Source organism: Lupinus angustifolius, chromosome LG16 (genome assembly GCF_001865875.1).
Source record: "Lupinus angustifolius cultivar Tanjil chromosome LG16, LupAngTanjil_v1.0, whole genome shotgun sequence".
Lineage (NCBI taxonomy): Eukaryota > Viridiplantae > Streptophyta > Magnoliopsida > Fabales > Fabaceae > Lupinus > Lupinus angustifolius.
Window position 1 is genome coordinate 17,101,526 of NC_032024.1, and position 21,585 is coordinate 17,123,110.

At 33.8% G+C, this 21,585-nt stretch overlaps 1 protein-coding gene across 2 annotated transcripts; it reads left to right on the forward strand.

Moving 5' to 3' along the window:
- LOC109330345 (CBL-interacting serine/threonine-protein kinase 1) lies at window positions 2,294-8,214 on the forward strand. Of its 2 annotated transcripts, XM_019564511.1 has the most exons (13): window positions 2,294-2,389; window positions 2,521-2,799; window positions 3,363-3,425; window positions 5,832-5,903; window positions 6,106-6,213; window positions 6,295-6,375; window positions 6,477-6,656; window positions 6,832-7,050; window positions 7,157-7,264; window positions 7,386-7,502; window positions 7,599-7,661; window positions 7,762-7,836; window positions 7,917-8,214. In XM_019564511.1, the coding sequence occupies exons 2-13, from the start codon at window positions 2,611-2,613 to the stop codon at window positions 7,986-7,988; spliced, it is 1,347 nt and encodes a 448-aa protein (XP_019420056.1). In that variant the 5' UTR covers window positions 2,294-2,389; window positions 2,521-2,610; the 3' UTR covers window positions 7,989-8,214. The 2 variants fall into 2 exon arrangements, with proteins under 2 accessions (XP_019420056.1, XP_019420055.1); XM_019564510.1 differs by having other exon boundaries at window positions 2,295-2,799.

A 21,585-nucleotide genomic window follows, 5' to 3' on the forward strand; every position in this document is an offset into this window, starting at 1 on the left:
TTTCCCAATCCTTTTACAATAATGCTTTGAGTTATGAATGAGTACTTAATACTCGGATATTACAATGAAAACCAAATCCTAAAACCTAAGCAAGAACTTCACAAGATGTCCTAGTCTAATATTAATGTTCATGCATGAGGTTTCTGAAAACATGCAATAAAAAAGATCTATCTCTTTTTCTTTCAAGAAAACACAAGAATATGCAAGAAAGCTTTTCAAAGAAACATGCAATGTGAATATGAAATCTAAAGCCTTAGCATGATCTAAACTTTCTCCTAATTCAACACTTTCTCAATAGATTTTAACAATGATGATCTATATCTTTTTCTTTGTGTTTCTCTCTCTTTTTCTACATAGTCGTTTCTGCAATTAAGCCAATATTTATACAAAACAGAATTTGACTCTCAAAAATGGTTTTTCAGTTATGCTGTTGAAATAGTAGAAAAACATACACGTTAATCGATTAAGCCACGAGGTTAATCGATTAACCAAATGTATTTTTAATACATGATTAAATGGTAAACTACTTATATGATATTTACTCATGCAATACATGATTTCCAAAATATAATACCTTTAATGCATAAAATCAATGTATATAAATGCATGGACCTACTTATCATATATTTCTAGGTGATGTCTCATTTTAGTGGATTAATTACTTTATTAAGTCTTGTGAGACTCACACCTAGGTTTACCTAACCTAAACTCAATATCTATGGCAAACATCTTAGACTTCTAAAAAGATAATAAAGAATTATGACATAAGTCTAATAAGACACCACTTGAGCCTTTGGCATGTTGATTGTTGAGCCATCGTCAAGCTTTAGCTAATTCCTTGTCTTCATCAAAACATATGCAAACGTTGCTAATATAATCCTTGACGCTTTGCACTCTCAATTAGTCTTTCAGCATACATGTGGTCGTGTAAAGAATACCTCTCTATGTTCAAATTTTACGGGCATTTTAGTTACTCATACCTATAGTTTGTTTCTTGCCTTTTAAAAGTGTTGTTGTCTAAAGAACTTCTATAATTTTCTCATTGTTTTCACTATTTTGCTTCTGATTTGTTATGTTTGCTTTTTAATTGTCTAATATTACCATCAAATTATTATATTTTCTAAATGTTTAGGCCCTTTAATTCAGTTTTTAATCATTTTTTTCTCTACATTATATGTTAACATCATACTTTCAAATCTCTTCATCACTCTCATATGAAGTATACGAGTAACATGTATATTATTAACTATGTGATAACAGTAAGAATAGCTAATCGTGATAAGAGTAACCGTTGGTCATTGAAAAAACAGTAAGAATAGCTAATTGTGATTTCAAAAGTTTAACTACTCTTCTTAGAAGGTATTTCCTCTCGCATAAAGATGATATAAATTTTAACTATTTTACCATATTTTTTATTACTATTTTTATGGGATGATGGTAGACATTTAATAAGAATATATTTAGGAAACATAAATAAGAGAAAGGTTAATAAGTTTTCTTGAAGACTGAAATTAAAATGGAGATCGAAGAATTGACTTTGAAAACGGGTGTGTATGTTTCCAATATAAAAATTACATTGAGTGTAAATTGTTAACTTAAGATTTTTTATATGATTGTTATATATCATTATTCATGTAATTTTTTTTACTTAAAAGTCAACTACTCATATCTAAGGTATACATGATGAATCCTTAGTACAAAGATATAAAAATTCATTTTCGCATGTGGAATATAATATGGTGTGTCACCACATAAACTTAAAAAAACTTCAAATATGAATAGTGATTTATGTATTTACAATGTAATCTAAAACCCATTTTATTCCAAGTGTTGGATTGCCAGCCGGTCAACATTAAGATTTTTTTTGGTGCTAATTGAGTTATAGTAAGTTGTTGGAGGAGTGTAATATATTTATGAATTGATAGTGTAAAAATTTATACAAAGTATATTATCTATTATTATTTTGTATTATTTTTTGGAAAATTTTAATAATAATTAAACATAAATGATAAATAATAAATTAATAATATATAAATTTCTTATACGGCGCATACATCTGTTTTTCTCTAGTTGGAATGGGTAATAAGTCTAAGCTATGAAAGATTCAAGGGTTAGTTCTTATTTATCTATAGGACAAGGATATCCTACTTGACACCATAAAATATTAAACCAATTTAACAAAAAAATCCAAGCTATTTGGATTACAATATTTTTAAAACATTGATATCAAAATTAAAAAAAAGGTGGGGTATTAGCGAGTTAAAGTATTTAAAGGACATTGTCCTGAAACTCAGAATTAAGCACAGATAGGGTACTATACAGTCATCTTCATCCATTTCTATTCCCATCTCATCTTGCATATTCCAAAACCTTCATTGATTTTTCCGTGTTTCGGAATCTCTTTACGTTTTTTTCTTCTTTTTATCCCTTACCGTTTCAGGTGCTGTGCCATGAGTTACACGTAATAAAACCAACATAGAACACATAAATTGTCACTGCAACAACAAGTTTGGTGTTTTTTTTGGTGGACCTGCTTTGTTTTAACGTTATAGAAACGAGTTTGGGTTAAGGAAAAGAAGTTTAGGGAAAAGCATAGAGTGAGTTTGTAGAATGGTGATTGTGAACCTTGGAAAGGAAGGTGGAGAAAGAATGGGAGTTGGGAAATACGAGTTAGGTAGGACTTTGGGTGAGGGCAATTTTGGAAAAGTGAAGTTTGCAAGGAACACCCGTTCTGGTCAACCTTTTGCTGTTAAGATTCTTGAGAAGAACAAGATTAGTAACCTCAATACCACTGATCAGGTTTGTTTTCTCACAATTTGCTAAAGTTAACTGTTGATCTATTTGTTTTGTCAGTTTCAAATTAAAATTGTAAACTACTAGAGAAAAATTACAACCATGGCCTGGTTAAGAATACTTTGATCTATTAATTTTAAATAGTGACTGTGGTAACCGTTGCGGCTATGATAACTATTGTGATTACTGTAATTCTAGTCATTGTGGGCATTGCAATGTGGATTGCAACCGTTGCAGTATGACTTATTTTGTGATTAAAAAGTTGTTTTTGAATTCGATGTGGCCCATATGTGTTCAAATGCGGTCCTATGCGGTTGTGTTGCGGGTCGATGCAGTTACATTGGGCCCGACGCAATCGTATCATTGTAATTCAAAATCACACTACAATTGCGGTGTGATGCAGTTGTGGCAGTCACCGCAACCATAATATTGCGGCTACTCACGCAAATTATTTGAAGAGAAAAACATTATTATTTAAAACCCATTTTATTTGTTAGGACCATGATCTTAGATCCAAACCCATTTGATGGACCTGTGTCTAATACTGGTGATTGTGAAAATTATTGCAGATAAAGAGAGAGATAACCACCTTAAAACTCCTCAAGCATCCCAATGTGGTTAGGTTACACGAGGTATAGTACCACCATTCTCATTCCTCTTTGTTCAATATGTCATATAATATTCTATCACGAAAAAGTATGCAAATTTAGTTTAGTTGCCCCTAATCATTTACGAATATGTCTATCATCATCAATTAATTTTTGGATCTAGTAAAGTACTACAAAACTGTTTGCTTTGCACAAACCACGAGAACATATATTTCGGTCTTTTTCTTTGGAGAATCGCATAGCATTATTTATGCATATAATATAATGACTAATAGTATATTCTCCTATCACTTATTACGTTCTTATGGAAGAGAAGATTTACATTAATTTATATATGAATTTTATGGAAGATATATCATTTTTGTGTGATTCTTATTGCTACCAATTACGGGACAGAGACCCAATTTTCGTCTTCAATGAGTAGGCCAAGCAAGTATCACGACAACACTTCCACATATTCCAAGCTACTCACATTTCAACCCAAATCTGCCAAAGATTTCGTGTTTTAGATTTTGAAAATAAATAAATTAGAACAAGTTATTTTTACCAGAGTGAAATGAACCACATACCATTATTTTTAGTAGTTCCATTTCCATATGAAGAAAATAATTTGCTTGTTCCGCTAAATGATTTTCTTTGTTTTTAGTATAAGACTCAAAACTTAGTTAATTATAAGGTGTCACAAGAGAAGGAAAAACTTAGTATCAATCTGTTATTTCAGATACTTTTTTTTGGTATTATCAAGGAATCACTGGCACTTGTTGGGTAAGCAATTAATCTTTTTTGGAGTTTGTGACTGCTTATTTCAATAATGTCGCTCTCAGTAATTGAAACTTTAACATTTTGATTAGAATTTAATAGGACCTTATACCACTACAGAAAAATAATTCACATTTTTAAAGATAAGAAGCCATTATTGTTTCACCTAAGTTATATCCTTTTGTGATTTGATTGTTGTGGCGAGGGTTTTATTTTCAAGGAGTGGGTGCGTGAATTTGTATAAGATCGACTCAGAATGTGGAAAGTTCTCTTGACGTTGAACCAGCAGCCCCATTCTGTGATCTTATTCTGACTTTTCAGTCATCGATTAAACGTTACTACATGGCTTGTTGGACCACAGGGTCTACTAGTAATTAAATGAGATGGTGACACTGGCGTATCAAGGAGATATATTTATTTTTGGATCAGAAATAATGTTCGGAGTGGGGAGATTATGGCATGCATGTGGTGATTCTAAATTTTAGAGCCAAAGGACCCATATTATGGAGATAAAAAATTAGATACGGCAATTTGACAATAATAATGATTTTATGTCTAGTTGTTGGTGAGCTCCGCACATCAACATTATGTGGTATTGATGTCTAGTCTAGCTTTTTTGTTTAGGATCTCTCTTTAGCATGTCGTATATCATAAATTAATGAGTGTCAATAGTTGATCCTGAAACATGTACTCTATTTGATGTGATATATATTAATAATTTGAGGATTATTGGAATTCACGGACTTATCAATTTGAAAAGAGTGATCTTACCAATGGTTTTGGTTCACACTCTAATATGAAAAGTGATCGGAATAATTCATTTATATATAATAATTATATATTTATATATAATTGTTAATTATATTAGTCTTTATCTACAATTTAATATAATCCAATTAAACGAATTAAATCTTATATAAGACTTTTTTTGCTTTTATATATAAACCAATTTATTTTTTGTTGATATTTCGTTTGGTGTTTTTTTAATATAATCCGTCCATACTTTATATATGAAAAATGCCCTTGTAGATTGGTTATGTCCCATTATGGTGTGAGGGGCCCAAATGAGTCCCTAGTTGGTTACCGTTATGGGCATGCATTAATTATGCAAGAAATTCCATTAATAGTCTATTTTAATTAAAGAATAATTCTAAACCTTTTTAATATTTATTTTAATTTAATATTTTCTCAACATTCAAATTGTTAAATGTATTAATTTTGTAACTAATTTATCCACTACTACTAAGTAACTAGCAATAAAATGATTATTAAGTTTAAGAGAATGAGGAAAAAAATGTATTCGCTGATATTATATGAGTTTGATATAATGTTAATGTATCAACTTTCATATATATTTAGTTATTATTAACTCTTTAAAAAAAATAATCCAAAAAAATTATATATAATGTAGTGATTATATATAAATCTTCACCCGAGCATGAAAATACTTTAGAAAGATATAAAAGAAATTTATGGAATTTGACTGGTACAAGGAGGACTCTAATTTCCACATAGAAATCTGGATAGGCCCTTTTGGATTAAGTACAAGTGTAAAACCCCTTGACAAATTTGATCAGTATTAAAGTGATTATTATTGCATTTGCAGAGCTTGCATGTGCATCTTATCATCCATGTTTCTGATTCTGATCCATATATCTGCAACTATTGCAGGTCTTGGCTAGCAAAACAAAAATTTACATGGTACTTGAGTACGTGACTGGAGGGGAGCTATTTTACAAAATTGTATGGACCACCTACTTGTTATTATTCATATGGATGATGAAAAATGATTTGTTGTCTAAAATCATGTTTCCCACCAATGATAATGAAGAAAAAACAACAATAATAATTTGAGACAACAACATCTTTGTTTTGGATGATTAATATAATTCAATGATTTGTATTAAAATGACTAATATATACTTCTACTTGTATTCATATATAGGCATCCAAGGGTAAACTTACAGAGACTGAAGGTAGAAAGTTGTTCCAACAATTGATTGATGGTGTAAGTTACTGCCACAATAAAGGTGTCTTCCACAGAGATCTCAAGGTTCTAACTTGCTCCTTTTAAGAACTGTTGCACTATTTAAAGTTTAAACTGAAGCCTGGAATTAATGTCATTTTATTGCAGCTTGAGAATGTACTTGTGGATGATAAAGGGAACATAAAGATAACTGATTTTGGACTTAGTGCATTGCCTCAACATCTCAGGGTAAGATATTCTTTGAACCAGACCTCTAAGCAAACTGCAAAGTTTATAATTTTGATTATTATTCACTAATTTGATAATAATTACTGTATGAAATATTTCAGGAAGATGGATTGCTGCATACAACTTGTGGAAGTCCCAATTATGTTGCACCAGAGATTCTGGCTAATAAGGGTTATGATGGTGCAACATCAGATGCATGGTCATGTGGTGTTATCTTGTATGTTATCCTAACAGGATACCTACCCTTTGATGATAGAAATATTGCAGTTCTCTATCAAAAGGTATAATTCCAACTCCTTTTACATAATTAGTATTGTAGTTTTTTAAAATTAATTTCAATAACATAGCTTTTGCCCGTGTTAGACTCTAAATCATGCTTTGAGAATGGTTAGTTTTCTAAGTTAGTGAGTACTGATAAATTAAATCTTGATTATTTTTCATTTTGATGATTCACAGATTTTTAAAGGAGATGTTCAAATACCAAAATGGCTATCACTTGGTGCACAAAACATGATAAAGAGAGTTCTTGATCCCAATCCTAAAACGCGGATAACAATGGCTGAGATCAAAGAAGACCCATGGTTCAAGGAGGACTATAATCCAGCAAATCCTGAGGAAGATGAAGAAGAGGATATAAATAACATTGACAATGCAGCACTATCTATCATGGAAGTGGTATATGCTATTTTGAACACTTAATTGGTACCAGTTCAATTACACCGTCTCCCCTTTTATTCTATTTTTAGTGGTAACCCAAAACTATTCTCCTGGTAATATATAGCCACATGAAGCAGAAGAGAAGAGTCCAAGATCACCAACCCTTATCAATGCATTTCAGTTGATAGGGATGTCTTCATGCCTAGACCTCTCTAACTTTTTTGAGAAAGAGGTGATGATAATAGAAATTGCTATTTATTTTCAGCATAAACTCCTAACTCTTTGGACATTCACCCCCTCCTAAGGAAATTTCAGTCACTTATGTTATGTGCACAATGTGCTTTGAATTACAGGATGTCTCTGAGAGGAAAATAAGATTTACATCAAACCTTTCAGCTAAAGATCTGATCGAGAGGATTGAGGACATTGTGACAGAAATGGGATTTAGAGTCCAGAATAAAAATGGCAAAGTTAGTATTTTATATCACTAAACTTACTTCTATTTCCAACAAACATGTAATATTATTTTGGCTCAAATGTCACGATAACATGCTCAATTATTTCAGTTGAAAGTGATGCTAGAGAACAAGGCGCATAAAAGTGTAGGCCACCTCTCAGTGGCAACTGAGGTAGTTAATTTAGCTAAATATATGTGCACAATTTCAAATCTATATTAATATTACTCTGTAGAGTTAGGAGATAACATCACTATACCTGAAAATATATCAGATGTATGAAATAAGTCCATCATTGTATGTAGTAGAATTAAGGAAGTGCTATGGAGATGCTTCAGTATATAGACAGGTATAATATCTCTCTCACTCTCCTATTCTAAAATCAGAGGCGTGATGCATATTACTAAATATATTCTTCATGTAATGCAGTTATGCAAGAGATTATCAAATGATTTGGGTGTTCCCTCAAGTCAAGGTCTAATAAGCTCTGGTTTGAAGTGAATTAGAAGCAGCCAGATAATGTGTAGTTTTAAGTTTTGCTATGTATTGTCTAAAAATCTTTGGGTTCATCCATATCATGAGTTCTTGGTTCGGGTTCAACCAGTTCAAGCTTCATATGAGAATAGAAGACCCATGCCTAATGTGCATTTTTGTAATTAAAGAGTCACTGAAATGCATGTAGCCATCTATATTACATGATTATAGCATCAATTTTGAAATTAGGAATGCCTTAATTAGATCAATTCCTTTTATGATGGCAACTCTATGTACACAAATTACAATTATGTTGTTCAATTTCTTCATATCTCTCAACACAAACATCAACTTATATGCAACATCAAACTAAAAGCTTTGGATAATCGATTAACTTGTCAAAAAAAGTTAAATTGCCTAGTTAAGTAGTTGAATACGGTTGCAGGGAGTGGCAATGATTAAAATGAGTTGAGGAAAGTTGGAGCATGATGTTGAGCCTCTTAATCCACAATAAAATGCATACTTTAGCAGCAGGATATTATGCATTGGACTGCAACACTCTCCAAGTCAGCAATTCATATAAGTGAGATACATTGGCTCACTTGATATTAAATATTGAGAGGGGCCAAGCGTTGTCCATGCTCTGGTCTACTGCAAGGGCTGGCACATCTCACTAATTCTTGTTTAGAAGAATATGATATTCATGTGCTCGAGAATAGGGAAAGCAATGCATTATTCTGATGGGCAGCTCCTCTGTAAGAAGACAAAACACAAAGCAGTGTTAACATTTATTTGATGGTGAAGAATTCTCCTTTTGTTCCTTTCATCCCCGATATGACATACAGTAGCTGACCAAACAATACCTTGTCTCAATTTTTAACATCAAAACGCAAAACATAGCGATTGTCTCAATTGGATGAGGGTGACAGGCCAATTATCAAGCCGGTTGCACACTTGTTGAAGCAGCTGTTGGGACATGTGGCAGGTATTTGCTATCCATCTTCCATATAGCATTGCCACACAGTTGCAGAAAGTAAGTCTGGGAGCGGGTTGTGGAAATGGCTAAGCCTTAAAAAATAGTGCCTCTTTCCGAAGATTTAACTTCACCAAGACTGATAATTGATATAGAGTAGAGCAATGGCATATGAGAATTCTTGAAAAGCTTCCATAAAAAATTGCACCCAAGTGGGGTGATGGATGGTTCACACAACAGAGTGGTATTAGCAATCAAAACTGGGCAAAAAGCTCAGAATGGGTTTTATTACCCAGACTTCTCCTACATACGTCATATTTCTGAAGGGGTTCAGTTGAGAATGCATTGTCTCTTTCTTTCCAGAGCTGTCTGAATCAGCTACGTGGAAGGTGTTAGTTCAGTTCGTGATTGGCCCCAGCATGGTAGTGCAGATTCAACCTCTCAGTATTGGCAACAAACAAGCACATGTAGCAGATATTTCTTCCGAAGTCCCACATAGGCGAGTTTTCAGGAAGAAGGGCTAAGTGTGAGTATAAAATAAAAGTGAGTGGGATGGAGCAACATACTTACCTGGACGGGGTCAATGGGTGATCAAGAAGGCTCATGGCCTAGGGCAGTGACCTTCATTGCACTTAGGAGGGGTGCTCTCCTAAGGTCTACCCGAGTGGTGGAGCCTACGTCATAATTTGTGGCAGTGGGGGCCAGCGTTCGCGCGGCCCCTTCCAGTTCTAGTTGAAAATTTAAAATATTGATATTATTATTTTTCATTTATTTGTTTGAAATGTTAGGTTGAAGTTCAAACATGTTTAAGAATTCTACTTGTACGCTTTTGTTATGGAAATAGCGTCTCACATAATCTATAATATGAGTATGTATTGCATTTAGTAAAATTTCTTACAAATTAGCTGCTTTTGATTATTTGTTTAGAATCTGTGTATACTAATACTTCAGGTTACATACGCAGTGGCATGCATCAGTTCGGATTATTATTACACTTCACCATTTTCCTCAAAGCCAACTCTCCTAGACAGTTCTCGATCTCTGAGAGATGGATACTCTACATATATCATTTCACCACTAATTAGACATTTTGGGAATCAATAAATCTATTATATGGAATCCAGTACATGGAATTGTATTGTCTTTGTGAGTGTAAGGTCTTCCAATGTTAGCACTATAATTTGGATGAGGAAGGGGAATGGATGATAGATAATTCAGGAGGGTGGAGGGCCCGTATGCATGGGAGAGTGTTCTATTATAGTTAACTTGTGAGAAATACCATTTCCTTTGAATAATCTGGGAAAAGGTTGCTGGGTGCAACTAGCTTCCTAGTTTGGATATTATACCACTGGTAGTTGCAACCGACCATGCAGTTGAGCCTCTAGCTCAAGGAGGAGTGTGCTAGGCTCTCAAAATCAACTCCATGGTCGGGACATGAAGTCGACCAACTTCTGCTTCTTGAAACTGTACAGGGGAGGACGAACAGTGTGCTCCCAGTTGGTAACTCCACCACTACTTGAAAATTTAGAGAATGGATCATTCAAGTATGTGATCCAAAGTTTTAATAATGTTTGTTAGGATTCCGTAGTTTCTGGTCGGAGTCTGAAAAAAATAAGTGCATTGTTGAATGACAAAGTCCCACATCTTCTGAAGTGATAGGGGAAACAGCTAAGACTTCACATAAAAGCAGCACTCCTCTATTAAACAATTCATACCTTTCTCGGCCTTTTGGCTAAGATCAAGTGTAGTATCTGTTCTTATCAGTTTAATATCTGATATGTGGGTCATTGGCCCACACGATATTAAATTAATTTTTTAAGGGGGAGAGGCCACCACAATAGCTTGCTATTGGGCTTCTCAAGCGTCGCCTATGTGTTGCACTACTGCATTGGCCGGCACACCCCACCTATTCAGTTTAATTAGTTTTTTTTTCTTTGAGTTTAGTAAGTCCTCCCTTTTCATTTTTTCATTTCCTATTGACTCAATTTTGGATTGATTCTTCAGTTTATATTTTTGCTTTGATTCTCATGAAATAAATCATTATGGGTATTTTAATGTGTTACGGCAAATTACACTGAAGTTTGTTTGGGTATTTTTGTTGAAGCTGTTACTGGTTCATTTTTACATCGCAACACAACAACCCAAATTGTTGTCATAGGTTTCCAGTTCTATCTCGGATAAACACGACTGGGTAAGGCTAGCTAACCTCTATCCGACCCTAAAAGTTGGTTGGATTTTTTTTAATTCGATCATGGCTTTAGATTCAATTGCTAACTTGACATCAACTACTTATCGCGCTAGCTTTAGAACCTGAATCTGACCTGGAGCTGATTAAATGTAATCCACTACATAAAATCTTCTTAATATTACTTATTATTTTTGTATGTAAATTGACATATTAAATCACGTGTAGATATTTTGTTAATCTTTTATATATATGCATATATGATGGAAACCATACCCTTTTGAGCATTAACCTGACCGTAAGTCCAATGAAAATCGACCATATTCAGGTCCGATCATAGTTGTGTCAAACCAGCTAAACATGGCAGGTCTAGTCCTCCTCACCCTAGTTCTAGCAGCAGGCTCATCTTTTCTAATCTTTTTTCATTAGTGTGAAATTGTAACAAATAAAATAAGAGCATATTTCCTAGTGAAGTATTGTTTTAAGCTCAATCCATTCACCCTTTTAGGTAATAAAACTGGGAATGTCATGGTGGTTGAAAACAACTCTATAAAGAAGGGGCAAAAATATTTTTAAATCAAGGAACCAAATTTTCCTTTCGACTTGGTATGACCAAACCTTATAAGAGTCATAGGACTGACCATAGCAATATTGTGTTTCTTGTGAAAGGAAAAAGATCACTAGAAGAGGAACTACAAGAAGTATATGGATTTTCATTTATGGTATTAGATATTGCTATTAGTTTTAGCATATGCAATTCATTGCATGAGCTACACATCATTAGATGGTCCAAGATAGGATAAGTTAGACTCCAAGTTGGGATTAAAGAAAATGTTGTTGCTTTAGCCTCACGATAAGTTTCTTTTAAAAATGTCAAATGGAAAAGTTCATGTGTTAGATTGTTGTTATTATATTCCAAAATTTGTTTTAAATATAATTTCAATTTCATTGTTGGACAAACAAGGATTCTACATTATTTTAAATATTAATATTTGCTCTATTTATCATAGTGGTGATTTATATGCTATTGACTATTTCCAATATAACATTTATGTCTTACCAAATCTGAACTTTAGCCTCCAAGTCGTGATTAAAGAAAACATGGCTTTAATCTTATGATAAGTTTCTTCTAAAAATGTCAAATGAAAAAGATTTAGTGTTAGATTGTTGTTATTATATTCTGAAATTTGTTTTAAATATAATTTTACTTTCATTGTTGGACAAAAAAAGATTTTAAATTATTTTAAATAATAATATTTGTTCTATTTATCATAGTGGTGATTTATATGTGAATGACTATCTCCAACATGACATTTATATCTTACCAAATTTAAACTTTAATCTAGTTATACATGCTTTTAAGTGAAAAAGAGAGTTTACTTAATAAAGTATATCTTTGGTATTCTAGGCTTGGTTATATTGAAGAGAAATGAATTTATAAGTTAGATAAGGAATGTTACCTTGATCGCTAGGAATGTGAATCATAGCAAATTGTGAATCTTGGGTCAAACAAAAATGACCATATCTCCATTTTTGGGAAGTTAAGAGAGCTTCCTGATTAATTGGAGTAATACATACACATGTATGTAGGCCTATTAAATTCAAGTTAGAAGTGAATATTCTTATCTTATTGCTTTCATTAATGAACGTCTAGAAATTGTTTTTTATATCTCATGAGACGTAAACTTAAATCATTTGAAATGTTCAAAAGATTTGGAATTGAGGTAGAAAATCAAACTAATAAGAGTATCACAATCCTTAGATTAGATAGAGAAAGAGAATAGTTTAATGGTGATTTTATGATTATCTAAAAGAGAATGAGTTATCTCTTAATAAACACTTCCTGAAACTCCACAACATAATGGCATGTCAGAAAGAAGAAATAGATTGTTGTTAGTTATGATATGATTCATGATGGGTTTCACCGATCTTCTGATAAATGTATGAGAATACGCTTTAGAAAAAAACATATGTGCTAAATAAAGTTCTCAAAAAGGTAGTCTCTACAACGTCATGAGATATGGAAGGTACAAAAGCCAAGTATTAAACAAATCAAGGTAAGATGATGTCCTCTCATGTTAGGAGATTACAAAAAGATAAACTTGAAGCAATATATGTTAAATGTTGATTGATTTGCTATCACAAATAAATGATTAGATATTATTTCTACCAATCGTTTAAAGACATATTAGAAAAGGATGCTCACAAGTGGTCATATCGCTTCGGCCACAGGAACCACAAGGGGCTAATAATGCTTTCTCACAAGAAGATGGTGACTAGCTTGCATTCATTACGGTTTCCAAAGAAGATATGCCCAACATGCTTACCAAGAAAACAACATAGAGAGCCCACGCCAAGGAGAAGCTCGTGGAGAGTATCAAAGCAACTTCAGATAGTATACTCAGATATTTGTAGTCTCATCAAATTAGCTTTAAACAGTGGCAAGAGGTATATCCTAACTTTTATTGATGATTTTAATCGTAAAACTTGGCTTTATTTCTTACATGGGAAATCATAAGCTTTTATTACTTTAAAATTTTCAAAAATCATGTGGAAAAGCAAATGGGTGCACACATAAACTATTTAAGATGTGACAGATGGTGAATTCACCTCAAATGAGTTTCCGGAATTTTGTCAAACACGAGGCATTAGTAGACATCTAACAACAACTTACACCCCTCAACAGAAAGGAAAATGTCGCGCACTGATTTTCGGCTACGCGACCTCTTTAGGAGTCGCCACCACGTCTTTTGCAGTTAAAACATGGAAAACTCAATTTAAGCCCAAATTAGGATAAAATGGTCTTTTATTTAAGAGTTTGAGTTCGGGAGTCGATTACGGATCGAGGAAGGTACTAGCATCTCGTCCGTCTGTAATTAAATGATACCCTAACTAATTGCATGAATTTAATATTCTTGATTTATTTAAAGTAAATTGTTTAAAATAAAATATTTATTTTTTATTTTTGTGTCTAACAAGAGTTAATCTTGCTCCTACGTATCCCTAGGTGCAATAGAGAAATCAAAACCAAATAGTTTTGGTAGAAAATTGTTTGTTTGTTGGTTTGAAAATTTAGAAATGTTTGAATTTAATTGAAGTGGAACTAATAAACGAAAAGTCAAAATTGATTGTTTACCCTCTTCCCATTTCGATAGATAGTAGTAAAGTGACCACGACCGATTCTCAGCTTGAAGCAAGGAGAAAGATACAATACGAGTCGTAACCTCGCTATTGAATCCCAAAATAATTAAAAAGTTTGTTACTATTTTTTATAAAGTAAAACTTAGAAATTTGTTTGAGTTTAATTGAAGTGAAAATAATAGACGAAAAATCAATATTGATTGATTACCCTCTTCCCACTTTGATATATAGCATAAACAGTACAAGTGACCACGACCGATTCTCGGCTCGAAGCGAGGAGAAATACACAATACAAGTCATAACCTCACTATTGAATTCCAAAAATAATAATTTTTGCTTAAAAAAATTGGTTGCATATTACAAAAAATACTTGAATTAATTAAGTGATAAGATAATTTTTAATTATTTTAGATATGGAATTAATAGCGTAGAAATGATATTGGTGAACTTTTTTCTTACTTTCAGAGAAATTAGAGATAACTCGAACCAGGACTGTATTATAAAAATTCCATAAAAAATAAATAATTATTATATAATTTTTTTAATTATTTTATGGATAACAACTTGATTTTGTAATCCATTTTTATTAAATTAAAGAACATAGCTAATTATTATCCCCATTCAGTACCAGGGGATTAAATTACTAGTTTTGTAATATAAGTTTAATTATTATTTAATTTATGATAGTAAGTAAAAGATATAGAAATAAAGAGACTCATGGTGCAACAGAAGCAATCGTTGTACAGCGTTGGTCACAAGCAATCAAATAAAGGTAGAATAAGGATTACAAACCCTAACACATTCATGAGCCTACCTACCCATGGGTGTTTCTATTTGGTATTTATATTTGGTGCACATTATAACAAGAGACTTGAGTCCAATATATAACATTGATATTCTACTCTATTCTAATTCTAGGCAATGTGAGACTTCATATAATAACATATTTCAAACATCTCAACAATCTTCACCTTAATTGAAATATATGAATATTCCGCTCCTTAGGAAATCTACACAAGAATCTCCACATTAGCGAACATATGAGTCCATCTTGTTTAATGTATAATTCTCTTTAACTGCTCCCCTACAACATAAACCTTCTGAGTATCCTTGACAATGTTACCAATAGTAAAGCTCTCCAAACTTGTAGTACAACTTCTCGTACTGCCATCAAATGGAACATGTTGCCTAACCACCTATTGCTAGGAAGTCTTTCGATATATTGGAATCTCTACACAAAAGTTCACCAAGAATCGTCCTCTTCAATACTCAGTCAAACTGAACCTTAAAGCTTCCTTGGAAAGCCTCAACCGCTACCATCTTTGTCTATTCCAACAATCTTAGTTCAAAAGAACTATCATACTCCACCATAAGGAGTATACCCACAACACACTTTGCGTCAATGCTAACTAATGTTTGCGTCACATCCTTGCATCCAAGTCAATGTCCATGTTACACCTTTGCATCTCTACCAATGCTCGTGTTACAACTTGCATCATAGTCAATGCCCATGTCACACCCTACATCAAAGTCAGCTATCGCCCTTGTGCATTTTTGAATCTCCTAACAATTAACATCTTTCACTTTGACGTCTCAGACATGCCATTAGGATATTCCACTTCTCATCTCAAATGAGAACTTTCTCTCAACATCTAGAGATATATTGTGAGCATCTGTCTCTGGGTCAAACTCAACACATGAGTGTCTGGGTTAAGAGCCATCTGCCAATTGGCTCTGATACCAATTGTTGGAGCAGCGGAATAGATCGTTGCACAGCGTTAGCTACAAGCAATCAAATAAAGACATAGAATAAATATAAGAGAAGAAACAAGAGAATTTGTTAACAGGGTTCGACCAATTGTACCTACATCCCAAGGAACACTGAGCGGCTACCAAGATATTATTAGAGAATAAAGATTACAAACCCTAGCACGTCCATGAGCCTACCTGCCCATGAGGTGTTTCTACTTGGTACTTATATCTGGTGCACATTATAATAAGGGACTTGAGTCCAATATATAACATTGATATTCTACTCTATTCTAATTCTAGGCAATGTGAGACTTCATATAATAATATATTTCAAACATCTGGAATTGGTACATACCCACGAGGAATGAATATGCAGGGGCTCAAATAAAATCCTTTTCTCCACAAAAATAGGTGCAAGTTCTATTTGCTTGACAAATTTCAGAACCTCTTAGATCAAATTAGACTTGAGGGACATGAAGAAATTCTAAATTTCATACTCCACTACTGTCATTAGAATTTGATTTGGGAACGTTCTATGTAGTAGTATATGTATATGCTTTTATCAAATCTTAATGATATCCCTCCAATAAAAATGCTATACTTATTTTAATTGTAAATACCACACTTGCCAAGTTCCATAGATTCTATCTTTCCGGCTCATGTAAATACAAACACAAGTTAATTTCTTTGCAATTCATTTGCAATTTATTTCCACTATCCTACATACTCAAACATCCTTATGCAAACATCCTTATTCATCTTAATTGATATATATATATGGACATGCAAAAGGAGTCTCCCTCCATCATTAGTATACATGGTCTTTGAGCTTTCTCTAAATCATGATTGGTGAAAATAAATAGAGCAAACCTTAGAGTTTCCATCTCCTTATTTGTCACCTGAGTAAGTGCCCACATCATTGCATGCTTGAAATGTGAAATGTTGTCAATCACCACCATCACTCACTTTCTAACCATTATCTCATAATCCTCATTCCCGTGCATGATGAATCATTCCCTTTGATTCATACTTGCCTCACTAACATGGCCATATTTGTCTTTCCCATTCCACCTATTTGATGTTGATTTCCAAACCTTCTTCATGCTGAATTGTTTTAACAACGACCCTCTTGAACTTTGCTTTGTTTATTTGAACAGCCCTCGTGGCTTATATTTATATATAGGGTGCAGAAAGAATAGCATCATTACTTGCTCATCAGATAGTACAAGAAATGAGGGTATTCGGGTCCCCCATAGGATTAGTTTGGCAGGTTATTATATAGAGATACACTAGAGGTTGTAATTGTAGGAGGTTTGGTCATGGTGATACAAAGTGGGAGATAGTGGGTGGTTTTTCTGTATAAGTGGTGAGAGGGAAGAGCGGGTGGTTTGGGATTAACTGATGATATGGATATTATGAGATTAAGGGATGATATGAGTACTTTGGGATTCTTTAAAAAATGTCATTTTATGTTAGAAAATAGTCAAAAATATTTATATTATTTATTTGTTGTTTTTTTTAAAAAAAAAATATTGTGGGCCGAACAAAAATAAATATTTACAAAGAACATGACAATTATAAATGTTGTTTGTTCCATACTAAATGAAAAGCAAGTCCCTAAATCATTTTGGCCTAAAGCTCTGAGATGGTGGGTGAATGTTTAGAATCGGTGTTGTCCAACAAAAGCAGTTGAAAACAAGATTCTAGAAGAAGCATGGAGTGGCATAAAACCGTAGTGAATTAATTTTGAATCTTTGAATGTGTAGCCAATAGCATATAAATCACCACTATGATAAATAGAGCAAATATTAATATTTAAAATAATGTAGAATCCTTGTTTGTCCAACAATGAAATTGAAATTATATTTAAAACAAATTTTGGAATATAATAACAACAATCTAACACATGAACTTTTCCATTTGACATTTTTAAAAGAAACTTATCGTGAGGCTAAAGCAACAACATTTTCTTTAATCCCAACTTGGAGTCTAACTTATCCTATCTTGGACCATCTAATGATGTGTAGCTCATGCAATGAATTGCATATGCTAAAACTAATAGCAATATCTAATACCATAAATGAAAATCCATATACTTCTTGTAGTTCCTCTTCTAGTGATCTTTTTCCTTTCACAAGAAACACAATATTGCTATGGTCAGTCCTATGACTCTTATAAGGTTTGGTCATACCAAGTCGAAAGGAAAATTTGGTTCTAATCCACTTCCTCATCCTATTCTCATCCTCATCCTATCCTAATCCTCATCCTCATTCTAGTCGTCATCCTATCCTCATCCTCATGCTCGTCCTCATCCTATCCTCATCCTCATCCTCCTCCTCGTCCTCCTCCTCCTCCTCCTCATCCTATCCTCATCCTCGTCCTCATGCTCATCCTCATCTTCATCCTCGTCCTCATCTTCATCCTCATCCTCATCCTCATCCTCATCCTCTCCTCATCCTCATCCTCTCCTAATCCTCATCCTCCTCTGATCCTCATCCTCATCCTCATGCTTATCCTCATCCTNNATGTGTAGCCAATAGCATATAAATCACCACTATGATAAATAGAGCAAATATTAATATTTAAAATAATGTAGAATCCTTGTTTGTCCAACAATGAAATTGAAATTATATTTAAAACAAATTTTGGAATATAATAACAACAATCTAACACATGAACTTTTCCATTTGACATTTTTAAAAGAAACTTATCGTGAGGCTAAAGCAACAACATTTTCTTTAATCCCAACTTGGAGTCTAACTTATCCTATCTTGGACCATCTAATGATGTGTAGCTCATGCAATGAATTGCATATGCTAAAACTAATAGCAATATCTAATACCATAAATGAAAATCCATATACTTCTTGTAGTTCCTCTTCTAGTGATCTTTTTCCTTTCACAAGAAACACAATATTGCTATGGTCAGTCCTATGACTCTTATAAGGTTTGGTCATACCAAGTCGAAAGGAAAATTTGGTTCCTTGATTTAAAAATATTTTTGCCCCTTCTTTATAGAGTTGTTTTCAACCACCATGACATTCCCAGTTTTATTACCTAAAAGGGTGAATGGATTGAGCTTAAAACAATACTTCACTAGGAAATATGCTCTTATTTTATTTGTTACAATTTCACACTAATGAAAAAAGATTAGAAAAGATGAGCCTGCTGCTAGAACTAGGGTGAGGAGGACTAGACCTGCCATGTTTAGCTGGTTTGACACAACTATGATCGGACCTGAATATGGTCGATTTTCATTGGACTTACGGTCAGGTTAATGCTCAAAAGGGTATGGTTTCCATCATATATGCATATATATAAAAGATTAACAAAATATCTACACGTGATTTAATATGTCAATTTACATACAAAAATAATAAGTAATATTAAGAAGATTTTATGTAGTGGATTACATTTAATCAGCTCCAGGTCAGATTCAGGTTCTAAAGCTAGCGCGATAAGTAGTTGATGTCAAGTTAGCAATTGAATCTAAAGCCATGATCGAATTAAAAAAAATCCAACCAACTTTTAGGGTCGGATAGAGGTTAGCTAGCCTTACCCAGTCGTGTTTATCCGAGATAGAACTGGAAACCTATGACAACAATTTGGGTTGTTGTGTTGCGATGTAAAAATGAACCAGTAACAGCTTCAACAAAAATACCCAAACAAACTTCAGTGTAATTTGCCGTAACACATTAAAATACCCATAATGATTTATTTCATGAGAATCAAAGCAAAAATATAAACTGAAGAATCAATCCAAAATTGAGTCAATAGGAAATGAAAAAATGAAAAGGGAGGACTTACTAAACTCAAAGAAAAAAAAACTAATTAAACTGAATAGGTGGGGTGTGCCGGCCAATGCAGTAGTGCAACACATAGGCGACGCTTGAGAAGCCCAATAGCAAGCTATTGTGGTGGCCTCTCCCCCTTAAAAAATTAATTTAATATCGTGTGGGCCAATGACCCACATATCAGATATTAAACTGATAAGAACAGATACTACACTTGATCTTAGCCAAAAGGCCGAGAAAGGTATGAATTGTTTAATAGAGGAGTGCTGCTTTTATGTGAAGTCTTAGCTGTTTCCCCTATCACTTCAGAAGATGTGGGACTTTGTCATTCAACAATGCACTTATTTTTTTCAGACTCCGACCAGAAACTACGGAATCCTAACAAACATTATTAAAACTTTGGATCACATACTTGAATGATCCATTCTCTAAATTTTCAAGTAGTGGTGGAGTTACCAACTGGGAGCACACTGTTCGTCCTCCCCTGTACAGTTTCAAGAAGCAGAAGTTGGTCGACTTCATGTCCCGACCATGGAGTTGATTTTGAGAGCCTAGCACACTCCTCCTTGAGCTAGAGGCTCAACTGCATGGTCGGTTGCAACTACCAGTGGTATAATATCCAAACTAGGAAGCTAGTTGCACCCAGCAACCTTTTCCCAGATTATTCAAAGGAAATGGTATTTCTCACAAGTTAACTATAATAGAACACTCTCCCATGCATACGGGCCCTCCACCCTCCTGAATTATCTATCATCCATTCCCCTTCCTCATCCAAATTATAGTGCTAACATTGGAAGACCTTACACTCACAAAGACAATACAATTCCATGTACTGGATTCCATATAATAGATTTATTGATTCCCAAAATGTCTAATTAGTGGTGAAATGATATATGTAGAGTATCCATCTCTCAGAGATCGAGAACTGTCTAGGAGAGTTGGCTTTGAGGAAAATGGTGAAGTGTAATAATAATCCGAACTGATGCATGCCACTGCGTATGTAACCTGAAGTATTAGTATACACAGATTCTAAACAAATAATCAAAAGCAGCTAATTTGTAAGAAATTTTACTAAATGCAATACATACTCATATTATAGATTATGTGAGACGCTATTTCCATAACAAAAGCGTACAAGTAGAATTCTTAAACATGTTTGAACTTCAACCTAACATTTCAAACAAATAAATGAAAAATAATAATATCAATATTTTAAATTTTCAACTAGAACTGGAAGGGGCCGCGCGAACGCTGGCCCCCACTGCCACAAATTATGACGTAGGCTCCACCACTCGGGTAGACCTTAGGAGAGCACCCCTCCTAAGTGCAATGAAGGTCACTGCCCTAGGCCATGAGCCTTCTTGATCACCCATTGACCCCGTCCAGGTAAGTATGTTGCTCCATCCCACTCACTTTTATTTTATACTCACACTTAGCCCTTCTTCCTGAAAACTCGCCTATGTGGGACTTCGGAAGAAATATCTGCTACATGTGCTTGTTTGTTGCCAATACTGAGAGGTTGAATCTGCACTACCATGCTGGGGCCAATCACGAACTGAACTAACACCTTCCACGTAGCTGATTCAGACAGCTCTGGAAAGAAAGAGACAATGCATTCTCAACTGAACCCCTTCAGAAATATGACGTATGTAGGAGAAGTCTGGGTAATAAAACCCATTCTGAGCTTTTTGCCCAGTTTTGATTGCTAATACCACTCTGTTGTGTGAACCATCCATCACCCCACTTGGGTGCAATTTTTTATGGAAGCTTTTCAAGAATT

Bases quoted from the DNA above. Each gene is read 5' to 3' on its own strand.
- LOC109330345 (XM_019564511.1), top strand. From the start codon at position 2,611: ATGGTGATTGTGAACCTTGGAAAGGAAGGTGGAGAAAGAATGGGAGTT. The intron at 6,214-6,294 runs GTTCTAACTTGC...ATTTTATTGCAG, and splicing joins TCTTCCACAGAGATCTCAAG to CTTGAGAATGTACTTGTGGA. The intron at 7,662-7,761 runs GTAGTTAATTTA...AAAATATATCAG, and splicing joins ACCTCTCAGTGGCAACTGAG to ATGTATGAAATAAGTCCATC.